At 40.2% G+C, this 25,098-nt stretch overlaps 2 protein-coding genes across 2 annotated transcripts; one reads left to right on the top strand and one right to left on the bottom strand.

The window, feature by feature from the left end:
- Positions 1 to 1,477: 1,477 nt before the first annotated feature.
- On the bottom strand, positions 1,478 to 24,902 carry rnf207a (ring finger protein 207a). Its single transcript, XM_054617212.1, has 17 exons — positions 24,712 to 24,902; positions 18,779 to 18,911; positions 18,420 to 18,564; positions 18,062 to 18,143; positions 16,330 to 16,405; positions 15,698 to 15,823; positions 14,015 to 14,061; positions 11,952 to 12,024; positions 10,933 to 11,001; positions 10,482 to 10,550; positions 8,547 to 8,653; positions 5,599 to 5,776; positions 4,013 to 4,198; positions 3,704 to 3,755; positions 3,496 to 3,613; positions 2,501 to 2,593; positions 1,478 to 1,813 (listed from the first exon to the last, which is right to left on the bottom strand). Exons 1-17 carry the CDS (start codon positions 24,900 to 24,902, stop codon positions 1,663 to 1,665), a joined length of 1,896 nt encoding a protein of 631 aa, XP_054473187.1. The 3' UTR covers positions 1,478 to 1,662.
- zpr1 (ZPR1 zinc finger) lies at positions 20,493 to 22,340 on the top strand. Its single transcript, XM_054617213.1, has one exon. It carries the CDS (start codon positions 20,634 to 20,636, stop codon positions 21,999 to 22,001), a length of 1,368 nt encoding a protein of 455 aa, XP_054473188.1. The 5' UTR covers positions 20,493 to 20,633; the 3' UTR covers positions 22,002 to 22,340.
- Positions 24,903 to 25,098: the final 196 nt, after the last annotated feature.

Here is a 25,098-nt window from a genome sequence, read left to right as displayed (position 1 = left end):
GGTGGAACCCACCTCAATTGGTAAATAAATGAGAACCACATCTCCATGAACTTTACCTCCCAAAAAATGAACTTCTTTCTCTTGGAGTGAAATAACCTTCAGGGGTTTTCCCTTCCCCTCCAGCAGTAGTTGCCCAGCAGAGACTGAGAGAATAATGAACAGTGAACATGGACCTGGTGGTTTCTATGAGAGCAGATGATGAATGACCACGGGGAGGGAGTACAGGAGCAGAGCGGAGGCACAGCCATTTGTTACTCTGCTGTCACAAATGTATTTTTAATGAATCTGCACCTCTGACTCCTCCGAGGAGCTCGACTGTTCCTTAAGGCCGGCGTGACCCCAATATTTCCTGTGAAGCGCTGGTTCTGAACAAACCCACTTTACTGTGTAAATGTAAATAACCTTCTCCTCCAGAGTGCTGAAGACCATCAGTCTAGCTCCTCATTATCATCCTCACCTGTGCCGAAAATAGGAGCCGTTTCCGTCCTTGTCTCTGCTAGCAGGTGGCGAGGTTTCACCTTGAATCGCTCCCGTGTACCGAACTCTGTGTTCCTTAAAGATGTTGTTGTTCTCGGGGAAAAAAAGTCCTTTAAAAAAGCTTTTAGGGTCGGCAACACCTTCTCCCGAAATCACTTTAAATGAAAATGATTCTGGTCCTCTAGATCCCCCTTCCTTTGCAGGGATAAGGTAAATGAACCATATGTTCCACTTCTGTCAGTTTTTAAAATGTTTAAAATACCAAAATGATAAATTAAGAAGAATACATGTGAGGAAAAGGAGAAGGGAAGTAAGAGAAAGCGAAAGCTACCTGCTGATTTCCTGCAGGGCAAAAGCCTTGAAGCACACTGCTGACACTGACGAAGTCGAGAGGCAAACCAAGAGGGAAATATTTCTAGACAGCGCTTTGGTCGGCTGGAATATTGAGGATGAGTGTGGAGTCTTAAAAAAAAGATCGAGGTTGAGGCAAGGCCAGTTAAATTCACACACCTCTGTAATTCTAGCATTTCCACTTCTTGCATGTAGATGTTGAAACTGCTTGGGAACTGCCTGGAAAATGACTGCCTCATTTTGGAGGAGACACACGTCAACACATGACCTACACTGACACCCAGAATGACACACACACATCATTGGATTTGCTGTGTTCCATCTGTGCTGCCACACCGGTTCAACAATCTTCTGGGGAATCAGACCTGGGCAGTCATCCATCATCAGACTCCAGCTCCACCCCCCTTACCCCCACCCCCATCCAAAAAAATAAAGAAATGTTTTATGCAAAGAATAGATTCTGCAAAAAGCAATTCCACACACACACTGGGAAAAAAAGACAGAGCGATAACTCAGCACACTTATCATTTTAACAGCATAAACAGAGCAACAAAAGGCAGGGAAATTCACTCCTTTTTGCCATTAAAGTCCACAGATCTTGTACAGTAAATAACACCAAAGTAATTTGTTGTTATCTTTGTCTCTGACAGTCTTTGACTTCCATACTAGCGTCTATCCAAGGTCTCACCTTGGAGCTGAAAAACTGCTGAGAAATTGTTATGCAGAGTCTCAGGACAGCAGAGAAAGTCACAAGTTTTCCTGGGCTTGGTATTGTTTGAATTAAGGCCTAGTTCTACACTGAGAGGGGGGCACAGAAATCAGATGACATGGTGTTTATGAAGGCGTCTCATTGTGGCTGGACATCTCCGTGGCAACCCTCGGCCTGACCGGACGACTGGTCTTGACGGAGTTGTCCCCCGACTCGAGGATCAGCGGGCGGTTGTTCTTGTGTCTGTCCTGGTCGGAGACACAGGTCTGGTTGTCACTGTCAAGAAGAAATAAACGAGGGGCTTCACTCCGAAATCCATCAAAATGTTATTATATTTTGAAGACTTTAGTTGTATACTACACTGATACTTCTTAACCAAGATCTAGGGTATTTGTTATCATAAATACAGATGTTTTTTTTTTTTACATCATTCTTGTCAGATCATATAGCCGACATGGTTTTGTGAGGTACCAAATATAAGATGGAGAGGTGAAGCACAAAAGAACATAAATCACAACACACAAACTACTTTTTTGTTCCTTCTCCTTTACTTCAGCAAATAACATCCTTCATAACTGAAGCTTGGAATCTGTTGAGACTTAAAGAGGCCGTGCTTAAGATTTCACTGGTGGATTTGAGTGAAAACAATTGAATTGTTTTAGAGTTTAGAAGTCTGGAGTCTTTTTGTTGATACACAAGCTTTCATTTTTCCAAATTGTGTGCATTGTTTCATTTTTTTTATCTGTGCAATGGCACCACAGGAACCCAGTTTTTAATACTGGGTACAAATATATAGATATTACAATACTTTCATCGGTGGGCCACAGGCTAAATAACCGTCATATTACATTACTCCATTACATCTTTACATAGACAATAATTGTTTGCTGAAAATTTAAAGCTAAAGTATAGTCTAGAGAACTTTTAGCATAAGGAAAAACTACAATTGAGGACTTTCAGTACCTGTCTTGACCGTCTTTATCCATCGTGCTGTCTTCATAGATTTTCAGCATTGTTTCTGTGCGGTCGTCATGGTGCTCTTTAGGCTCCTGAAACCTAAAAAGTTACATTTTGAAATATGACCATTTACTTTTAGTTGTCAGTGCTGGTAAAGAACGTGGCTGAAACCAAATCATATGTAACTCTGTCTCTATATATACGTTCCAACTTCCCCACTCAGTCTGCGGCACTCAGCCCAAAGTCCATCTGCTCCACCTGAAGATGGAAATCCTTAAACGTGGCTCTCACACACACACACACACACACACACACACACACACAGAGTCTTTTATTAGTTAATAGGGTTCAGTATTTCCCAAAACAGCTGGCCCCTGTAGATTTCTGGGAGCATTATGCAAACAGGACTAAATGCCTGCAGTTGTTGTTGGACTATTTTCAGCCGCAGATTAAAACAAATTTGCAGCTCCAGTGAGTATTTACTGCAGCAGAACGGTGTACGTGGAATTAAGTTAAGATAAACTGCAGTGTGCGTGTTCCTGGTAATGAGGGAACATGTCACCCAGTGGAACGATGGGCCTCACTGATGTGCTTTTGGACACAACGACGCTCTGTGTCACAAAAGGAATAAGCTACACAGAGAAAACGTGTTGGTTTTGGTCTTTTTTCTTGGGATTTGTTTGCAATGAATTAACTCACAAAGATTTATCCTTTAATGTTTAACTCCGTTTTGCTCTGATGTCACTTTTAAAGAGGAAAACAAAACAGCTTTAAAAGACGCATTGACTTTGTTCGGTGATGCTACGCATTACAATTTAGCTTACAAGACGTACAACATTTATTTTATGTCGTTGTTTTCTTTATCCCCCATGCTTTGTGATGTGTACTTCAAATCAAAGCTGCTCTGGTGGCTTCAATTTATTTCCACTTACTGGCATCAGCCAACCAATAAGGTGTAATATATATAGGATGTATAGTAATCTATCCTCTGAATACACCACCTGGGCTCCAGTCTCTCTTTGACTTTGGCGATGGACAGGATGTAGGGGCTGATCTGTCTGGTGATCGTAGTCAGGTACGAGTTCTCCTGCTTCAGCTGCATTAGGTCGTGAAGCTGGGCTGGAACCAGGAAACGAAGAAAATGAAATTAAAGACGATAAGACAGAGATAAAACATTTGAGCGATGCATTTTAAAATCAGAAAACAGACCTTCATAGATCTCCTGCTCATTGGTGACCCTCTGAAAAGTCTCCTCCCAGATCTGTGAGGAGAATGTGGTAAGGTTATTCTCACATGCACCGCGGTTATTCGACTCTTGGGGTATCTTGACATTTGCTTCTTTTCTTTCTCTCTCTGTTTGCACTCCTAGCAGTCTACATTTATAACAACGGGTGGAACTAGCTTGTTAGTATGCAGCTAGAGCTACTGTATGAAGACAACTGTTGGAATGTTTTTTTTTTTTGCCTGCCAGTGGAAAGTACAAACTAAAGGTCATCATCAAGGTATCACTCGACGCACCTCTTCAAACATGACTCTCATGGTCTCCACGGTGGAGTGCTGGGAGGCTATCTGGCTGTCGATGTGCAGCGATCTGTCCATGATCTCCCCCATTTTATCTGTGTTGATGATGGAGTGGTGCTTGGTCAGGTCTCGGTGCAGCTCCTGGACCTGGTCCTTCAGATTCTGAATCTCCATCTGGAGAGTCTGTAAACATCACATGAACACAGTACATAAGACGTGACACCCGAGAGGTGCTTCAGTGTCTTTTTAAAGCAGCAGAGATCTGATGGGTGTACGGATGCCAGGTGAAGTGAATCTGAGCGTGAAAACCGTGTTGTCCACTAGACAGGTTGAGTTCCCAGAGGACTTCATGCTGCTGCCTCTTCTTTGTTTTTACTTTGAGGATCAGAGATGGATCCTCGTCCAGGAAGAGAAGTTACTGCAGCAGTTTTTAACCAATGTGGATCCAAATACAGGAGATTTATAAACTATAGACATAAAACTATTAAAATATCTTAAAACCGAAATAACTTCTTAATAAAATAAACAAAGATAGCCTCTGTGTTCTATTAACTGTGTTTCAATTCCATTGTTAATTAAATTTAAAACAGACCATCGCAAAAAAAAGTAAAAAAAAAAGGCACATTTCCATAAACTGGTTTGGAGTGAATAATCTCAGCTACATTGTAGTTTGGTCAGAAATTGGCAGTATAATCTGTGAGAAAGTAGAGAAAAAGTAGAGGTTGCAAACTAGAAACAATGTTCCATGCAGTTCAGAGACGAAGATAAGGATTTGCAAGGTATAAAAATATCCGAGAAGACACCGTCAGCAGAAACAGCTGATGAGTCATGTGATTCAAATATCCACTACGTCAGAATTTATTCAGCAAAATCAAAAAACACCTCAAGAGAGCGCAAAACTTTTTTTTATGCAATTGAGTTTTATCAAATTTGCTTCTTTTAAGTATTTATAATTCAATAATCCAAAACATGCATTAAAATATTAGAGAATGGAAACACAAAAAATATCTCTTAATCTGCAAATTGGCTCTTCGGTTTTTACCCCATAGCAACAGGGAAATAATAACAATGTGTTCTTCGCAATTTTTGGCATTCAAGTTAAATTCACTTTCTACACTCGCCATGAAATTTGGTACAAACATTCAATGTTCCCCACAGCATGAATTGTAATAACTTCGATGGTCTCTAGACTTTTCATCAAGCGCTATCAACTTCATTCATTTTGAATTTGTCCACCACTTTGATTCATGACATTCCCATCAGTATCTGCTGCACTTTACTTATTTAATGCTAAATATAAAGTGGTTTATTGCCAGTAGACAACGGTGGAAACGGGAGAGAGAGATGGAGAGAGGAGGACGGTTTGTTGTGTCAGAGTACAGCTCTGTTTAGTGGCTTCCGGCGGCAGCGTTCTCCCTCAATACTGGACCAATTTTAAAAAACCTTGTCCCCATTAGTCACTTAGACACAAGAACATTGGAAAAAAGGGTCCAGGCTGAAAAATACTTAAGTTAACCATTAAGTCTAAATGTTCTGGGTAAAAGCATCAGGTAATTGTGAGAGATGCCGGTCACAGCTCTCACCCTGTAGGTGTTCTCATAGTTGCGGCAGTGCTCGGTGAAGGGTGTCTCCCTCCCCTCAGCCAGGAGCACCTTGGTGCAGATGTTGCGGTGACAGCTGGGCCTTCGACCGCACAGCGAGCCCAGCGGCATCTCACTGAGAGACGGGGAGCGGCAAGACATGGAGAGAGGAGACTGGTGCCTGAGGAGAGGGAACAAGAATCATCAATGTCTTTTTTCATTCGTCAGTAATTATGCATGAAACATTACATCTATCACACCCCAAGTTTCTTTGACCACAACGGGAAAAAAAGCTTCATTTTAAATATATGTAACTCTGTAATTTCCAGCTCCGTTGTGACTGTATAAATATTACATAAATATAGCACATCTACAGCTTGCACTATTCAAAACACTCAAAACCCAGAGCAATATTCCTATTTTTTTTTCGTTTGCTGTCTCCCAAAGATTTCTATCATTGTAATCAATTGGGAATTGTGTGCATATTGTTTCCAAAACACCCAGCTCCAGAATGTCCATTATTACAACCAACTCTCTACTTTTAATTTGTAGAGATTTGTAGAAGATTTATATACAACTTTTGTATACTTTTTCTACATACCATCTACTTTGTTTTGTATAGCATAACTTCCTCAGCCACTATCTGATACACCTGTGATACCCACTCCAGTGTCTCAGACACTTCCTCGGCCTCGGAGCAGCTCCAGCTAAGTGCTTCACTAAAGCACACCTTTATGTTGTTTCCATCTTTCCGTTAAAGGGTGACAAAGGAGGTGAATTTTGGCATAAACTTTTCTTAAAAAAAAAAATTCAGTTAAATAGCATTTAACTTATCGTTGGGTTGCTTGGCATGTAAATTCTAAAAATCAAAAAATCTAAATTTTCACAGTTTCTTTTTTTCATAAATACAACGTTGTTGAAGAATGTCGTACACTAACTCCTGGTGCACAGCAGAACACTTGTTGTGCACCAGCTCACTTAAAAAACCCTCACATGTCTCCACCATCACCTTCACCAGGAGTGTGAAAGTACATATGTGCAGCAAATATCCAAGCAACTAAATAAACAGACATTTATCTGAGTTCCAGATCATAGTCTTGGCCTCATGCCTTGCACAGCATAACTGCCCTGCAGCCATTCTACAGTAATCTCTCCTCCTCTCACGTTGCCATACAAATGCTGTCCTCTGAGCATCCAGACTGTGTCCAAACACAAGCAATTAAAGACATCGCCAGTACTAAAGCAGTGGCACCAGTCACATGAAAGAACATGGCTGCACAAACTTCACTTCTGTTCTGGGAAATTATGATACAAATAGGGGCCAGCCAGCTGGCCGTCCACCAAATCCCTGACCGGTTTGCATCCTGCATTAGCGGCTCACAAGTGGCTGAAGGAGCTTTTAGACAGCGACTGAAGTATCAGACACAACAACACATTCAGTCACATTCAGAGTAAAGCGCTGCGCCATGTGGGAGTCATTCTGAACAACCATACGGTGAGGAAAAGCTCATTTTCTCCTCCGTCTGTTAACTGAAGTATGTAGTGGACTTGAAAAACTGCAGAGTCGAGCACCTTGTTTAACGACTGTTATCTTACAGTGTTAATGGCGTCAGGAGACATTCACTAAGGAGAGCAGAAAGCCGGAGACTCCTCTAACTTACTCTGACAATTCAGTCTATATAATTCAGCCTGTCACCATAAATATTTAAAACAATCAACTTCAAAAGCTACATCTATTTGGGGATCACACTGCAAGTTAAGGCACATTACAAACTCAAGACACTCTATACAAGAGAATAAACTGCAAAGACTTAAATATATATAAATGTATATTAATGTACCTGGGGTCTGGCAGGCTCTTACTCCGTCCTTCTTGCCCAGTGTTGATGCAACAGACGACCCGGCTAAACCATGTATCCCCCTCTCTCTCTGCCCTACACATGTCATCATCTGCACATCCAGCCTCTGACCCCCTATCACTGACGCCAATTAAAGACTCTCTAAAGCTGTGACATCAACAGCCTAGAACAAAGTGGCCCGGCGGCTCCTGCATGCCAATTTCCAGATGAATCCCGGAGAGTTCTGTGAAATTACGATAAAAATAGTGCCAGCCGGCCGGCCACCAATCCCGGCCCACTTTGCATCTTGCACTGGCAGGGCGCGCTGAGCAAGTTGGAAAGGAGAGTTGTCAGTATGCTGGCATGAGTGGGTGGGCTTAAGGACCTGTGAACAGTTGGGGGACACTGATGTGGAAAAAAGAAACGGCGTGTACTTGACGTGAAGGGACATGAAGCAGCGGAAAAAGGACACACGTCTTTGTTCTGAGAAGCAGTGATGGGTGTTTCAATAAAAGGTTGCGTTTCTTGGTGATTTGATATCAGTTTTAAACAAAACTATGAAGTCAAAAGAACATATTGTATTGTCAAAGCATTCTAGGAATTTGGGGTTTTCCGCTACTAAAAACACTTCAAACATCAAACATCTTGATCCAGGAATTCTGAGAATGTAGCACCGTGTTCATACATCCATCGTGTTTTCTGCTGTTTTTGTGTCCCGGCCGTAACAAAGACAGAGCTTTTCTAAAACAGGATGGCCTGCCTCTTTCCCAGCTCCCCATGCAACAAGGTGAGTTACGTAAACATATCAGCGCACAGAGCTTAAAGATATACGGAATAACTTCCATAGTGGCACTCAGCATGACGCCTCCTTTCCTCTCACTTCACTCATCGCTGTCTACCATCTGTACTTCCGAAACCATTTGGGGATTTCAACTTTGGATGCTTCACAAGTGTGAAATGTTCTGCCCAGACTTTTTCTCGCTTTCTTGGAAGAGTCCAAAATATGCCACAGTAAAATTCAGGCATGTGAAACGTGTAAAATAAAACCTGAGAGTAAGGGATTGTTTAGTGATTACATGCAGATTATATTTTGCAGCAGGTAAATGACCTCACCTGGCTGCCACGTTTATAGATCCCACAACAGAAGGAGGGCAGCGCTGACAGAGCAGCAGTAAGGGCTCCAGGCAGTGAGCGAACTCACTCCTGTAGTCTGTGTTGATCTAATGGAAGACAGAGAAAACGGCACTTAGTCTTCTGCCATAATATCATCAATTCTTTCTATGAAAAATAGAAGAAAGCCGTGCAAAAATAAACGAGAAAAGAGAAGGAAGAAAGAAAAAAAGACATGAAATTACAGCAGGAGTGGCAAGATAAAGGCCCATTCCTACAGTCAACCCTACAATATATAAATACAAATATCAAGCAAACAACAATAGCAACATTTGAAATATAATGATTACAGACAGTATATTTATAGACATGGAAACAGATTGCTGCATGATAGTATAATGTGCATGGTTGTGTGTTTTTTTTCTTTTCTTTTGAGCTGTTCACTTGTTAATTTTGCTTTCAAATAATAATGATGAGAATAATAATAATAATAATACAAAAATATAGGTGTGTTGATAATACTCCTACCCATGTCCCATCTACCAAAACAACTACACTTGTTTACAATGTAGGTCAAGTTATTTCTTATTACTAGTAGAGTGTCACTCTTTGTTGAAGTAATTCTGACTGCATTTTGTGCACAACTTTAAGGGTGTTACTGACTGTTTTGATGAGAATAAAAAAGATAAGATGTCATGTATGCTGTGGCCTTCACAATCACCAGATCTAATATTTACTTCAATTTGTCAGCAATCTGTATGTTATTGCTTTAGTTTGCTCTAATAGACATTTTTCAAATGTCTTAAAGTTGTTGCTGTCAGCAGCAGAAATAATGTTTTGTGTGGAGGAAACGCTGCAGCAATGATTGCACCAGAAATGTTGTCACACAGGACAAACATTTTTAACAAAACAATATTTACTCAGGGTCTACTACTCTAACTTTTTAAAGCTGTTGCCAAGCTGACAACCAGACATCAGCTTTTGGTTGTTGGAACTGAAAATATGGTTGCAATGTTTAGTCACCACAGACGCCTGAGTGCATGTGAGCAAACCCTCCAATGCATGTGAAGCGTTGTTGGGTTCTGACAGCAATATTTAAATATCACTATTGAATCAAATATATAAAAACAAGATATATATTTTAGGGTGCACGTTTGCTGCCTTTTGCTGTCCCTATTTCCAAAAAAATTCTGATCACATTTTTATTGATTATATAAAGCATGTAACAGAAAGAAACACAATTCATGAGATATATATGACAGTCCCTATTTTTTTTATATATTTATTATGTTAAAAAGAGGTTGGGCCAAGAATTGGTTGCCAATTTCTCAAAGTGGTTGTCAATAGCAACCTGGCAACCATTGGTGTCTGAAAAGATGCCACACAAAACAACTTTTTTTCGACAAAGGAATATTTTTTATGGTCTACTTATACTATTATCATTTTTGATGAGGGTTTTGATGAATTTCTGCTTTCCTTTTATGAGTTACTTTATAAGCTTTTGTACTGCTAAAGTTGTATAGTCATAGTAGATGTTATTAGTCTTGTTTGTCACTGTAAAATGTGTTATGTGTATGTTCTCTAATACGTTTGCTTTTCTACCTTCCTTTATGTGCTTTGATGTTGTTTTTTTCTGCTTTTGACTCCAGAATAAAATGAGCGTTTTGGCTCAATCTGAAACATTTGCATCATCATGAAGTTAACTAATGTGTCTTGTCCCTGATAAATACGTGACTGAATGACTACAGCTCCCATTGGAATGCACTGAACTCAACTTTCTTACAAGACAAATTGGTTCTGGGCTTCAGGCCCACAGAGGAGAACGAGGTGAAACTGCTTTGGGAACAAGTGAAACAACTAATCAGAAACACTGCAGTGGATTACATTCTGGATGTAACCTTTTCCAGCCCTGCAGGAAGGGGCAGCTCCTATACTCACTTTGCTGCTCTGCACTGGTCTCAGTCGGTGAGGGAGCTTCACAATCCTCTTCAGCCTCTCCATGAGTTGCTGTGTAAGCAAGAACATGAGTGATGTGTTTCATCTCCGTTAGACATTACGGACAGCCTCCTTTTAAAGACCAATTCTGTCCAGCTAATAGTGGAAGTTGTCTCTTGCCAAGAAAACTCTTGAAAGAATAAACTGAGACTTTTGTTGTGGATGTCCAGGAGACACGGTTCAGAATCACATAGATAATGTGTTGTCTAATAGTTATGTACTTTACTTTATCTATTAACTTGTTTATATTCCCAAAAAAAGGTTTATGTATTTACGTTCCCCTCGGTCTTCCCCACATATGACTTCAATCTCAGCACTGCAACTCTATATTCACATTTCTCATGGAATGTAACAATAATAGACCATAGTTCATTGTTTACGTGGCAGCACTCACGTAGCCCATGTCCAAAAACTCAAACTTGTTGGCTGAGCTGAGGAAGGCTGAACAGGTGACGAGGTGCACCTGCAAACATCAGAGATTCAATTTTAGATTACAAGCAAGCTGCATGGAATCCAACGGACTGCAACTGAGATGAGATGGTATTAAATGAATCCCAAAACACAATAAATTCAAGCAGAACCATCACTTTCACAGCCCATTCATAAAAGTATGGAACTGAAGGTTTACTGAAGGTATCTCCATTTTATGCTACATTATACTTCTACGACACAAGCGGCTGGAGATACATTTCAAATAAATAAAAATCACAACAAAAAAAAAACATGAAAAGCTTATAAAATACAATTCAATAGTAAAGTTTAAAGGGGACACACTGTATTAAGCTCATTTTTAGGTTCATACTTTTATTCTGGGTTTCTACTAGAATTTGTTTACATGCTTTAATGTTCAAATAACAGGTATTCCCTACTGAAAAACCCAGGTCTGCTGTGATTGGCTTGCTAGAAAAATATATTTGCAAAAGGAGTTCTCAAGCCATGGGTGGAGATATATTCTAATGATCCTGTATGTGACATTGCTGTCACATGTTATCTGATCCAGTCCACAAAAAACTGACTGGGTTTTCTTATTTCCCAGTTTCAGTATAGTAGGAACTCCAGATTCCCAAATGTATCTCAAAAAGCAAAGAAAAGGTTAGTTTTTACTGATGTGACCACTTTAAAGCAGCATTTTTTTACTTGGAAACCCCCCCTAGTTTAGGCTCCCTGTCATGTTTCAGTGAGTTAGCAGCTCCAGAGAGCAATTTCCCCTATAAACTTCTCAAAAGATTCACTTTAAATAACTGTTCAAGGCCCCAAAAGGGTGAATTTAATTTCACAAACAAGTTAAGATTAAAGAAAAATTCATAAACATGAACACAAATGTGTATCAGAACTTAGTTTTTTCTTCTTTCCTACTCCATTAATCATCCCACGACCCCCCTCACATTTAACGTGTGATTTATCTTACACTACCTGGAGGGTTGGAAGGAGGGCAGTAAGGTGTGAGAGCTGCTCCTTTAGTGCTTTCTCCTTCTCCTGGTGTTGACTGCAAACACACATACAAAAACATGTAACTATACACCTTCACATTAGTGCCTGCCGAAATGCTCAAGAGGGTTCAGCTCAGGAGATTCAACCACCAACAAAATACTCCATACTTCCCGGAGCTAATCTATCTGTCTTCTCTGTCTACACACATGCACAAACACATACACAAAGCCTGACATAAATAGCCTTTAACACTCTTCCGGGAGCCCAGACACTGGACGGCTTCCAGGCAATGGAGGGAGAGAGAGAGAGATGGAGGACACAAAGAATCTCATTAGAGATCCCCACAGAGTGCAACTCGAGACACTCACTCACTCACATGCACAAAATTGTTCTCATTCAATCACACGTATACGTGCAGCTGGAGCGCACGCTGAAAAGGAAAAGTGCACGGAAATCTTACAGGTTTTTTTTTTCATATGGAGTTTGGAAAATGGGTGTTTGCAGATTTGCGTAGAGAAAGAGATAAAACACACATTTTATGTCTGTTTCTGCTTTATTAACCATATATTTCACTGATTAATCATTAATATTAAAATGTGCAATATATGGGATTCAGGCATTAATATAGCTTTAAAGAACTATTATGTATGTATCTAAAGATATATTGGATTAATGTCTCCCTGTGTTATCAGATCTTCTCCGTGCTTTTAATGTCACAAGGCCGGTTTCAGAGTACTTTTAATGCATTTTCGTGTATGTTAGCATGCCCCATTGGCTAGCTCACAGCCGCCACTCTGCACTGCTCTCATAAGGCGGTTACAGATGATAAGGCCGACCTGACAGAGAGTGTTGTCATGTTAGAGTAACAAGAAACCTGCAGTTCCCTCTCAGGCACTTTTTTTGCCGTGGTTTGCACTGTTAGCACTGTTAGCACTGTTAGCTGCGAGCCGCTGGCTCAGCCGTCGCCAAGGTGACAGCCATTAAGAGGCAATAAAATGCTCCCAATGGTATCTAGCGCCTTGGAATAAAATCTGACTGATAATGCAATAATTTGATCGTAGAGATTAATTAGTTGCGAACCTTGGATGACATTAAATCAAACTTTAATGATCGCGTTGGGGATGTTGCACGATTTTAATTATTCAAGTGTGAGTTAATGCTAAATTAATGGACGGGAGGGTGTCATTATCCTGTTTTCAAAAAGTCATTTCTTCATTTGAATCATTTTAAAGTTTGTTTCTGCACAAGCACACAGCTGCAAAGTAAGTACCATGGTGGTCACAAATGAAAAGAGAAAGTTATGACCCTTTTCTCAGGACAATTTAGACACTACACATTAATGGGTTCTGCAACACAGAGGAGTAAATAAATGCAGTTCAAGCAGTGTGTTTGCACATGCGCCCATTGAGTGGACGGGGGTGTGTGTGTATGTATGTTTGTGTGTGGTCAGTAGAGAAAGTGCCACTCCAATTATGTGTGTGTGTGCGTGTGATTTATAACTACTCGTGCACTTTGGCCTGGCATAATAACGGACACAAGTTGTTCATTGTTCAGGTGCTAAAGTTGTTATGTTTCTATTTAAAGCAGAGGAAATCTCATCCGGGGTTTCCTGCAGCAGTTGTGGATTTTAGGGACTTCAGAAAGTCTATAATGTAGATAATGTGTATTTGTATACCAATTCTTTGAAGTTGGCTATATTTTCATTGAGTGGATCAAGGCACAATATACAACCATTGGCTTTAAAATGTGTAATCCTACTGAGGTGCTTTTAATTCAGTGTCATAAAAAGAAAATATGTTTTGTGAGATTATTCCAGAGCAAACAGGATGCTGTTATTCATCACTCTGAGTACAATGCAGCATGATACTATATAATAATAATTTCTCCGCTGCAGGACTAATAAAGGATTATCTTATCTTAAATTACCAAGTGACCCGCTGACAGCAGGATAATAGCATTCAATTAGGTAAATATTGTGACACAAGCTTCGAGGCAACAAAAAGGATTTTTACATAAGACCTGTAAATCTTATATTTCAATTTTACCTCTGAGCTGCTTTCAGCAGAATCTTCTTCCTCTCGGCTAGTTTTTCCTGTCAGACAAGAACAGAGAAAACAGACCCTTTTATTCCTCACACTGCTGTGAAAATGGCCTTGAGCTCTCTAATACCTAATGAATTTTCAAGATAGTGGGGAAAAAAGTAGGTGGAAGATCCACAGCGTGGTGTTTGCTCTTTGTGATTTTTTCATAATGCAAAGAAAATACACTGTTTTCTCACAAATAGGTAAACAGAGACCTCCAGTGGCCGAATCGTGTTAACAGTCTCAGATGGAGAAACTAACTGCTGTTAATTTCAGACTGAAAAACAACATTCCAATCTTATTGTTAGGTTGAACTTCTGAATAAATAGTATGTGTCTCAGAAAGATAAGATGTTTTTGACAGTTCATTTGGTCCAGTTTTCTGTAACTGACATTTTAATTTACACTTAGTTAAGCAAAGCTTCTGAAGTAAATCTAATGACTTGGTGTATAAATGTACAAGGGGCAGTCAGATAAAAGCTGTTTGAATTGTTAATTCTTGGAATATTCAGGGCAAACATAAAGACGGAGTGTGGTTAATTGCATTTACATCACATTTAGATGTTAAGTTATTGTGAACAAAGCAAAGCTGCACGCTGACATTTTGATGTTTTAAACTCATGGCTTTGTTTTTGCTCTCATGTGCATTGCCACATGTGAGACCTTTATATAGACAGGTGTGCGTGCTTTTCCAAATCAAGTCCAATCAATTGAATTTGCCACAGGTGGACTCCAATCAAGGTGTGGAAACGTCTCAAAGAAAATCTGGAGAAATGGGAATCACCTGGATTTAATTTTAAGTATAAGAGAAAAGGGTTTGATTTACTATTCAATGTGATATTTTCTTTTTTTTTTTTTTTTATAAAATTTGCAAAAAATCATTCTGTTTGTACTTTGTCATCATGAGGTATTGAGTGTAGATTGATTAAGGGGAAACAAATTATTCAAACGATTTTAACACAAGGCTGTAAAAATACAGGGATCTGAATACTTTCTGATTGCAACATGTTTGTGTCTGGTGACCTTTTTTTACATTTTGACCTGAAGAAGATACAGCTGATCTGATCACATTTGTGCCCACAACTGACATTTCTAATTTAAAGTGTTCTCTATCAAAATCTGTAAAACCGTTTGGCTTAAAAGTGAGATTTTCTAATCATAATATATATATATAGCTTTTCAGGCAAATGGGACTACTCTTTTTTTGCAAATAACATCGCAGTAGTCCCATGTGATCAAAAACTACATTTAGGTTGATAAAAAAATGGCTGTATCTCAGAAACTACAAGGAGCACAATCAAGTATTTGGTATGAACTCATAACAAGGTGATATTAAACTATTTATGATATGCACACATCCATATGAAAAATATTTGATAAACACAATGTAAGCGTTTTCAAAAATCCTGAGTTTGACTATTGAGCCAAGTGGGGTTTTTGGGGGGGAATCTAAAAAAAAAAGTATGTCAGTATCCACATTTCAATACTAAAAAAAACCATCATAATAAACGTATCGTTCTAAATATAGTGTACTTTGGGCACAAATGTGTTAAACGTGTGGTTTCAAGTCAGCGTGCAGGAGTTCTTCTTTTCATTGAGCAATTAGGGGACATTGAGAAAATCTATCACAGCAGGATCATTATATAACCTGCAAGCTGTTGAACAGGGTACAGATTGCGCTCTCCTCTTCCTCCACATTCAGACACACTTCTCCTATCATCGCTCTCAGCAGAACGATCGCCTCTCTCGCCGAAGTCTGCAGCTCCTTCACCACCTACAGATGGAGGAGGAGGAGGTCTGCTGTCAGTGGAAGGCCACGTAGGCTACTGCACGGCCACACATTTGTCATCAGAGCCTTTATCACAACTGTAAAGCTGAAACATGTGAGCATTGTCGAGGCTATTTTGCTGTATAAATACACTAATTTTAGCTCATTACAATGGAGATGCTATTTTTTTTTCATACTGCCAATTTTTGAGGAAGAGCACCCAAAGTGGAACTCAATACTTGGGTCGTTTTATCATATAAATAACCAAATGCATTGCTGCAAAACTAACAATATAACAAATATATTTGTATTCAACCCAGATTAATTCAGCAATGCTCAAAATGCTGCCAGAAAAATACAACTCATTGATATGTTTATATATTCAAATTGCATTGTAATGAGCTACACCAGTGCACCTGCACCACATCTCACAATATCATCACCGCCGCTGTGCGTGCGTGAATTATTCATGATGCCAAAAGTGTATAAATGAACAGACACGATTCTCTCACCAGCACAGCCTGGTCCAGCATCTCACACCCCTGCATGTAAGCTGTTTCAATATCAATGCAGTGAGTCCGACTCTCCCTGTGGTAAACAAACAACACCTAATTAAATGTGGAGAAGAGAAGAAGAACAAGAAGAAGAAGACATCACAGTGATGACCTCATTTCTTTAAAATCTTAAGGCTCCCCACTTTAGACCCTGGAGCTTCTGAGGCTCTGGACTCCCCACTAAGCTCAGAAGAAGTTTTAACATCAATCAAAGCGTTGCATAATAACTAAGCTCCAGGGCCAGATGGATTTTTGTTTGAATTTTTCAAAAATAATTCTAAATAAAATGACCCAATTGCTTTTTTTTCAGTGTTCAATGAATCTCTGGGACGTGGTTGGCCTACAGCAGACATAACAGTGCATGTGAAGAATGATAAGGACTCCTCCCCTTTGATTACACAGATTAAAGCCGGTGTTCAGAGATGGAGCAGCAACATTCTCACCCATCGAAAGGATTAATACCATAAAAAATAATATCCTATCCAAATTCCTTTTTTAACAATGTATTTCTCTGTCCTTACCCCAACAAATCTTCAAAACTATGCTGTTATATCAACCTTTTTATGGATCAAAAAACTCCTAGATCATGTAAATTACTATTTTAAATGTTTTACTTACCGGGGGTCTTGCACTACCTACATTTCAATTATATTATTGGTCAGCACAAATTTATAAATTAACTAATTGGGCTAGATTTTCAGATACTCTGTGCTGAAGACTAGAGGCACAGTCCTGCAATCGACCCTTTGCCAAGTCCCGCCCCTAAAAGCAGAGACATGCCAATCATAGTGTAGCATCGGCCAGCTCGGACCAGGGTGCGACAACTATCTGACTTCTCTCCATAAACTCTCCTGATCTATGATCAGCTCATATCACCTGATGAGTCTTCCATGACCAAAACAAGGGTTTATTTTTTCAAAGCCTGGATGTCTGAAATGTTTCCAGAAGAAGAAGACAGATGTGACAGATTCCATACATCTCCATGCTACTAAAGTTACAAATTCTATTCATGCTTGAACTTGTACCATTTTTAGCAAGACTATTAAAAGACAATGGGCAAAATATTTAGGATTCAAATAAAAAACTGCCCTTGTATTAGGATATGTGGTGGCCCCATTATGACTGCTGTCTATTAACTTCTAACCAGTGAGACACTTTAATCTTCACATTTCCGAGCACAACGGCGTTTTATATTCCAGTTGAAATCCAATAGAGCCCCCTCCATCTCTTAATGGCCCGAGGATGTGCAGTTATTTCTAAAACTGTAAAATATTAGGTTTGAACTGGTAGGTAACTCTGAGAAATGTTTTGGGAAATGGTAACCCCTTTATAACATATTTAAATTCACTGAAGATCTTATCGCCAGACTAAGCCTCTATCTTCCTCTTTTTACTTTTTCCAACTCTGCTTTTTCTTTGCTTTGTTTCGCTATTGCTCCTTTATCAGGAGTTTGGATACAGCTGTGGGCAGTTTTCCAGAGGGGTGAAGGGTTGGTGAGGGCTGGGTGGATTTGGAATAAACTAATGAGGTCGATTCTTCCAGTGAAATGTTCAAACCCGTCACAATAGAATGTCAAAAAACAGGGAAATGTGGTGAAGCCTTGAAAATGTGAGCTAAGCCTGCACTTGTTATTCAAGAAAGGAATACAAAAAAAAGAAGATAAAAGAAGAGTAGATTTGGGTTGACTCACACTTGCATGTCTCTGAAGCACTTGATGCAAAGCATAGACTTATTCTCTGTTGAGAACAGGATGTAGGGCTCCTCGTGGAGCGCTGGGGAGACAAAGACACCTTTTAACCCTCCGCCCACAGGAGTTAAATATTCAGTTTTTCAGATGACATGCTTGTTAAATAAAAAATACAAGAGCTTTCAGAATACAAACACAAATTGGCTGATAAAAGTCTACCACTAACTGTTAACATCGTATTAGTAATTCAAACAGAGCACAGCAGAGTCTACACTTCTCGGGGCCAACATGCTTCTACACCGATGTCATTAAGCCTTGTTGGCCTGTTATTCTTCTGGAGTAAATTACAGGTGGCACTCACAGCACTTCCTGTGTTTGGCTTTGGAGCGTTTGGCCAGGGACACAATCTCGTGGTGGGAAAACATTCTGGCCTTGTGAGTCAACTCCCTGCAGGCGCTGCAAAGTGGCTGGCTGCAAGTGTTACAGTAGTACATCATCACTGCCTCCTGTATGGGAAAAAAATAAAGAATAAAAAAATGCAATTGAACATGGACAGATGCTACCGTAAATTTATTAGACTATTTAGAAAAACAGCAATGAAAGTGTATATTTATTTATAATGCCTGTGTTCAGGGTCTGTCTATGTTATCATGTTGCATGGGTGCAGGTGACCTTCACCTCAATAAATGTGAATATTGATGTGGGTCTGTCGGTTCGTACCTTTTTGTTACTCTCCTGGTCACAGTTGGCACACTGCACTGTCTCCTCAGCGTCCGCATTGTTGTCAACCAGGAACTTGAGCAGACGGTCTTCTGGCGGGAGGGAGCTGTTCCCTTTTAATATGGATGGGTAACTGGTAAATGGACAAAAACAGACATTAGCACAGAAAACCATGACATTTATCACCAGTTTAGTTATACTGGCAAACATGAGTGTTACTCTTCAAGTTGATGTTTGCCCAGAATAATCAACACAGCTTGATCTTGTAAAAAAAAGAATGAAACTGAAAAAACAAGGAGAAAAGTGAATAGTTCATGCACCTCTTGACTCAGAAATGTGTTTTTCTTTCTGCTTCTTCAATTTAATGTTTAAGCTTCACTGTGCAGAATGATGTAAGAGCAGAGTTTGACACTAAAAGCCTGTTCATCAGTATGTATCATGTGGAAACTTTAGCAGTTTAACTTTTTAAATGTTTATGTAAATGAGGTTCACAAGGTTCCTGATTTGATTTTTGTAGAGTATGATTTAACTCAAATTATTTGTAGACTATGTGTCTTAAAACATGTCTGGGGAAGCTTCAAGTTTTCACTCTTTCATTTACAGATAAATCATATTTCATCCTCGGTATGTCAAGAGATTCAAAATCAAAACAGAGTGCAGTACATGTACAAAAACTAAAACATTCATTCCAGTCCACATCCCCTAAAACAACTAAAAATAAAACATCAATAACAGCATGCATACAGGAAGGAGAAAAACACACTAAAGGGAACCACAGATCTCAAATTTAAGAACTAAGAAATAAGCCTAGTGCATACATCTAACTATGCAACATTTTCACAATGGTTCTCAGTGATCCACATCACTTAGATCCATCCCATGGGAAATAAAACAAGAAAAAGAAAAAAGGAAACTAGTAGAAATAACAATCAAAAATTGAAGTAAATTTTCACAAGAACAACTTAAACAAAAAACGCATACCAATACATGTTTAATACGATACAAACTATTCAAATCTATCACTAGTATTTTCCAGATATGACAGAGGATATGCTGTTTTTTAAAAAGGTAAGGCAAGTTCGAATTTGAAATTCAACTCTGCACATAAAATAATAACAAAAATTATTTCCAATACAGTACCAGTCAAAAGTTTGGACACACCTTCTCATTCAACTACTTTGAAGAATCTAAAATATAAAACATATTCTGGTTTGTTGAGCATTTGTTTGTTTACCACATAATTCCATATGTGTTCCTTCATAGTTTGGATGTCTTCAATATTAATCTACAATGTAGAAAAAAATAAAAATAAAGAAAAACCATTGAATGAGAAGGTGTGTCCAAACCTTTGGCTGGTACTGTAGATAATTCATATGTAGACTAACTACTATATTATATGCCATTACATGTTAAACACAATACAAACTATTCAAATCTATCACAAGTATTTTCCAGATATGACAGGGTTTCAAAACATTTGCAATTCAACTCTGCACATAAAATAATAACAAAAATAACTTCCAATATATTGTAGCCAAAAACATAAAATAAAGTAACAGTCCTGCCATAGTGCAGTGCAACATATGCATTAAAAGCACCTAAAAATAGTTTAACACATCAGTCTGATCCCACTATGTGCAGAAGAGAGTCCTGTGTGTTATTCTGCAGTACTGCGTGTCACCGGCGGGGGCAGCAGCGCGCTCAAAGACGCCCTCCACCGTAGAAGAAGAGAATGCGGAAGTAGCTGTAAAAACAAGGTGCGCACGATATTAAAGGTGTGTTTGAAGCTCATCTAGAAAGTTCCAGAAAGAGGCTCTCCTGAAACGCCCATACAGACAAGTTTAGAAGTAGAAAAATGTCTCTTATTTCGGAGGAAAACGTGCGAGGTGAGAATCTCTTCAAGGATATAAACGCCGATGATGACTGGGAGCCCACCGAGATAGAGAGCATGTGTATGAACTGCCACCAGAACGGCATGACACGTTTACTGCTCACCAAAATACCGTTCTTCAAAGAAGTCATCATCAGCTCCTTCAACTGCGACAAATGCAGCTGGACCAACACTGAGATCCAGTCTGCAGGCCGGATACAGGACCAGGGAGTCTGTTACACCCTGACAGTGAAAACTAAGCAGGACCTGGACAGGGAGGTGGTGAAAGCAGACAGTGCGAGCACCAGGATCCCAGAGTTGGATTTTGAGATCCCCCCCTTCACCCAGAAAGGAGCCCTTTCTACCATTGAGGGCCTCTTGGATAGAGCAGCTGCAGGGCTGGAGCAGGATCAACCGGCACGACGAGCCATGGAGCCCGAGGTGTTTGAGAAGATCGAAGGGTTCATCCAGAAGCTGAGGGAGTTGAAGGAGGTCAAAGAGGAGTTCACGCTGGTGATCGAGGACCCGTCCGGGAACAGCTTTGTGGAGAACCCGAAAGCTCCTCAAAGAGACGAGGCTCTCGTCGTGTCCCACTTCAAGAGGACGGTGCAGCACGACGTCCAGCTGGGGTTACGGGCCGAGGACGATGATGGCGACGATTTGGACGAAGAACCGGCCGGCAGCGACATCGACACCATGAGAAACGAGGTTCTGGCCTTCAACACCAACTGCCCCGAATGCAACGCGCCGGCCTCGACCAACATGAAGCTGGTGCAGATCCCCCACTTCAAGGAGGTCATCATCATGGCCACCAACTGCGACAGCTGCGGCCATCGGACCAACGAGGTGAAGTCCGGCGGCGCCACGGAGAAGCTGGGCACCAAAATCACCCTGCGCATCACCGACGTCTCCGACATGACCCGGGACGTGCTCAAGTCGGAGACGTGCTCCGTCGAGATCCCCGAGCTGGAGTTCGAGCTGGGGATGGCGGCCGTGGGCGGCAAGTTCACCACCCTGGAGGGGCTGCTGAACGACATCAAAGACCTGATCGTCTCCAAAAACCCCTTCATCTGCGGCGACAGCGGCATATCGAACCGGGTGGAGAAGCTGCGCGCGTTCGGGGAGAAGATCGACAAGATTTTATCCGGAGAAATGTTGGTCCACATCATCCTGGACGACCCGACAGGGAACAGCTACGTGCAGAACGTGTACGCCCCGGATCCAGATCCAGAGGTTACTATTGAGAAGTACACCCGCACGTTTGAGCAGAATGAAGACCTGGGTCTGAATGACATGAAGACTGAGGGATACGAAGAGGAAAGTGAACTGCCAGCGCCACCTAAACGGACTTAATTAGTTAATAATTAGTTAATGACGAGTTAAACACCCAGCGTAATTACATTACTCCATATTTTATTCCATTTTCATACATTTTCAGTTCAACACTGGGTGATGGGCTGTTTTCCATCAGTATGTTAATCAGCAAAAGGAATTCTAAGTTGCCTAAATGTACAGCGAAAAGAAACACAAGAGATCTGTAAAAGTCATAAATGCTGCTGTTAATAAAGATGCATTCTTTATCTTGTTGTTTGGTGCATTTCTTGTGACATTCCAGAAGATGGTGCTCTGTTATCTCTGATTTAAGTTGTATTATCTCTGAGAACAACAACACTCTGTGACAAATTCCTGTTTTTATACACCTGAGAGCATGACGTCTAAATAAAGTGTTATCTAAAATCATAGTTTCAAATTTATCTGCATAATTAATCTGAGGAATATCCTAAATTTACATTCCAATGAACACAGGTTTGTGGATTTAGATTAAAGTCTGGATGCTTTTTACAGATTTATCATGAAGGTTTCTACAGGATCATGTTAGTTTAATTGTATATGAGGGCTGCAACCATATAAATGAATTCCTATGGTTGCAAACTCATGATTAATTACTTAATTAGTTGTTGATTAATGATTTTGTAGTCAGAAATAAATCCACAATAATATACCAGAGCCCAAGGTGACATCTTGAAAATCCTTCTTTTATCAATCCATAGCCAACTTATTTGATTTGGATTGATTAATCAACTAATAGTTTATTAAACAAAAATGTAACATTCCTGATTTAATAACAGTTTATTCTTGTTAACTCAAACAGTAAAAAGAATAAAGCATATTTAATGTAAAGTAGAGAAAACCACTTCACTGAAAGATGCAGTGGCCAGTTCATGTTTCTGCAGCGGCCTGTTTGATTTACCCACAATGCCTTTTACCTCATTTTGCCTCAGCTGCTGCGACGCTAATGTTCCTCGGCCCTGTCTGCTGCGCTTGTTTTATCTGGTTTTCATAGCAACGGGGCTCTATTGTGTTCTACTAATAGCAGAGTAGTGAATTCCTAGATTACATGCTTCTTGAGTGGAGCAGCTGTTAGCGGTCCGCTGATGGAAATAGTAGCTGCCGGGCAGCGAGCCCCTGAGCCCAGCCAGCAGGGCACGCCGGCTCTGTGCCCACAGGGTTATTTCCATAGAGAACCTATGATTGACTCTGTTTGTTTGTTTTTTTCCTCAGTGCCTCATGCTATGAATAAAAAGCTGTTGGTTTTACTTTGACTTGTACAGCTGACTGGGTACACATTATCTACCTCAACACCGGTTCATATCAAATAGCTAAAAGGCAGTTAAATGTGGCAGCCGCCTCGGGTTCAGCCACAGTTTGTCTACGCAATTTTATAATTCTGTTTGATTCACAACAGTCAGCGGAATTCAAACATAAAGCCTCAACAGAAACACTGTTTTTAAGAGGAGGATATGTTGAGACTGAGCAGAATCTGAGGCGGCTAATCAGGGATGATTATGGTTTTTAAAGCAGTTCTCAGTGTGACGAACATTAGTTTTTCATATTGAGTATTTGTACTTTAAAGCATTGCATTGTGCAGTGTGTGTACTGATTACCGCGGGGGTCTGATTGCCCGTTGATTGTATGTTTTCCTATTGTGCACCTTAAATATATCGTTGCCCACACTGCAAACAAATGGAGCAAAAACGTTAATCATCAATCAATGAAACTGTATCTGAGGGAAAAGGCAGGAGCAGCTGAGAATAATGCAGTGACATTGAAACTCCTTACTGTTTGATTGTCTGCATCCTCACACAAGAGGTCTGGGTCAAGTTGTATCTGGCGCAGTAAATAAAAAGGAGCTTTCCTATACATCCCTGTGAGCTTTAATGAAGTGAAAGTTAATACTGCCGAGCTGAAGGTGACTGGTAACCACGAGTCATTCCTTAATAGGGGATGAAATGGATTGGTATCATGTGACTGCTTTTGATTGCCCTAAGCTGATGGCACCGGTGCCAAATACCAGTATGCTTTGTTTGCTGTGTGACTGGTCTGAGAGGAACTTGCTCTATTGAGGGCGAGGACTAAATCAGAGACCGGGATGACCCTGCAGCTGCTCCGACCACTCAGGGCCTGCTCCCCTCCGACCAGGCCAACAACGGGTCACTGAGTAGCACCCGTCAAACCAAAACAGAGAGACTTGATGCTCTCTGACACCAACGGGACTCTTATCAAGTCTCCATCACGAACTAAACCAATCTACTAATCAACTCACGTGAAACCAAAAAAAACGGGGCCTGTGGGAAAAGTTTTGGCTTTTTACATAGAACGTTTGATCCTTAAGTGGATTCAAGGAGCAATATAATATATATTACACTAATTTAAACAGCTTAATCATGTTTGAGCAGTTTGAGATCACCTTCTTATTACTCAGCATCACCATATATTCAGTTTATTTTGGGGTTTATTGCTTAGTACCATATCCAGGCTTAGATATCCTACATAGACATGAAAACACATTGATAAACGTCAATACGTAGTTCAGAAACTTGATTTAAACCTGCAGATTTTTGACGGAATTTTTCTCCCTTATATAGATTTTTGGTTTGGAAAATATGCCGAAAAATAACTTGTTTTTATTCACATATCTTTAGGTTTTTCCATTGCTTTGAAGAGTGATAATATAAGCCCAGCCTAAATTGATCTTAATCAGCCTCACAGTGCTATTTCTTACCCACAGAGGGGGCAGCTGAGACGGCTGTCATTGGTCCGGCCTCGCAGACAGCGGGCACAGAAGATGTGGTAGCAGTCCAACAAACACGGGGACTGGTACTGCTCGTGGCACAGGTGACACACCAGCGGGTGGACGTTGGTGCAATCCACATTAAACAGGTGGTCCAAGCTAGTGAAGATTTCTCCTGCCATCTTTAAAACTAAGGGAATAATGAGACTGTGAGAGTGTCAATTAAATGAAAAAGCCATCACATTACAAAAAAATGATAGTAAAGTTATGGTTCAAATATTCCAGTTATTATAAGACAAGCTAAGGAAACTGTGTTATGCACATTGATCAAAAGTGTCAGATATTAATTGGAGTAAACAATCTTTTTTTCTTTGTCTC

This window comes from Anoplopoma fimbria, chromosome 17 (genome assembly GCF_027596085.1).
Source record: "Anoplopoma fimbria isolate UVic2021 breed Golden Eagle Sablefish chromosome 17, Afim_UVic_2022, whole genome shotgun sequence".
Lineage (NCBI taxonomy): Eukaryota > Metazoa > Chordata > Actinopteri > Perciformes > Anoplopomatidae > Anoplopoma > Anoplopoma fimbria.
The sequence above is the reverse complement of the archived record's forward strand: the minus strand, read 5'-3'. Positions and strand labels throughout refer to the sequence as shown.

What these genes read in the sequence shown, in the direction of transcription:
- zpr1 (XM_054617213.1), top strand. Translation starts at nt 20,634, where the DNA reads ATGTCTCTTATTTCGGAGGAAAACGTGCGAGGTGAGAATCTCTTCAAG.
- rnf207a (XM_054617212.1), bottom strand. Translation starts at nt 24,902, where the DNA reads ATGGCAGGAGAAATCTTCACTAGCTTGGACCACCTGTTTAATGTGGAT. An exon ending in TGCTTCAGAGACATGCAAGT is followed by an intron (nt 16,406 to 18,061) that starts GTGAGTCAACCC and finishes TGTTTACCACAG; the next exon opens with GGAGAGTCGGACTCACTGCA. An exon ending in GACCAGTGCAGAGCAGCAAA is followed by an intron (nt 8,654 to 10,481) that starts GTGAGTATAGGA and finishes GTCTTCCATTAG; the next exon opens with ATCAACACAGACTACAGGAG.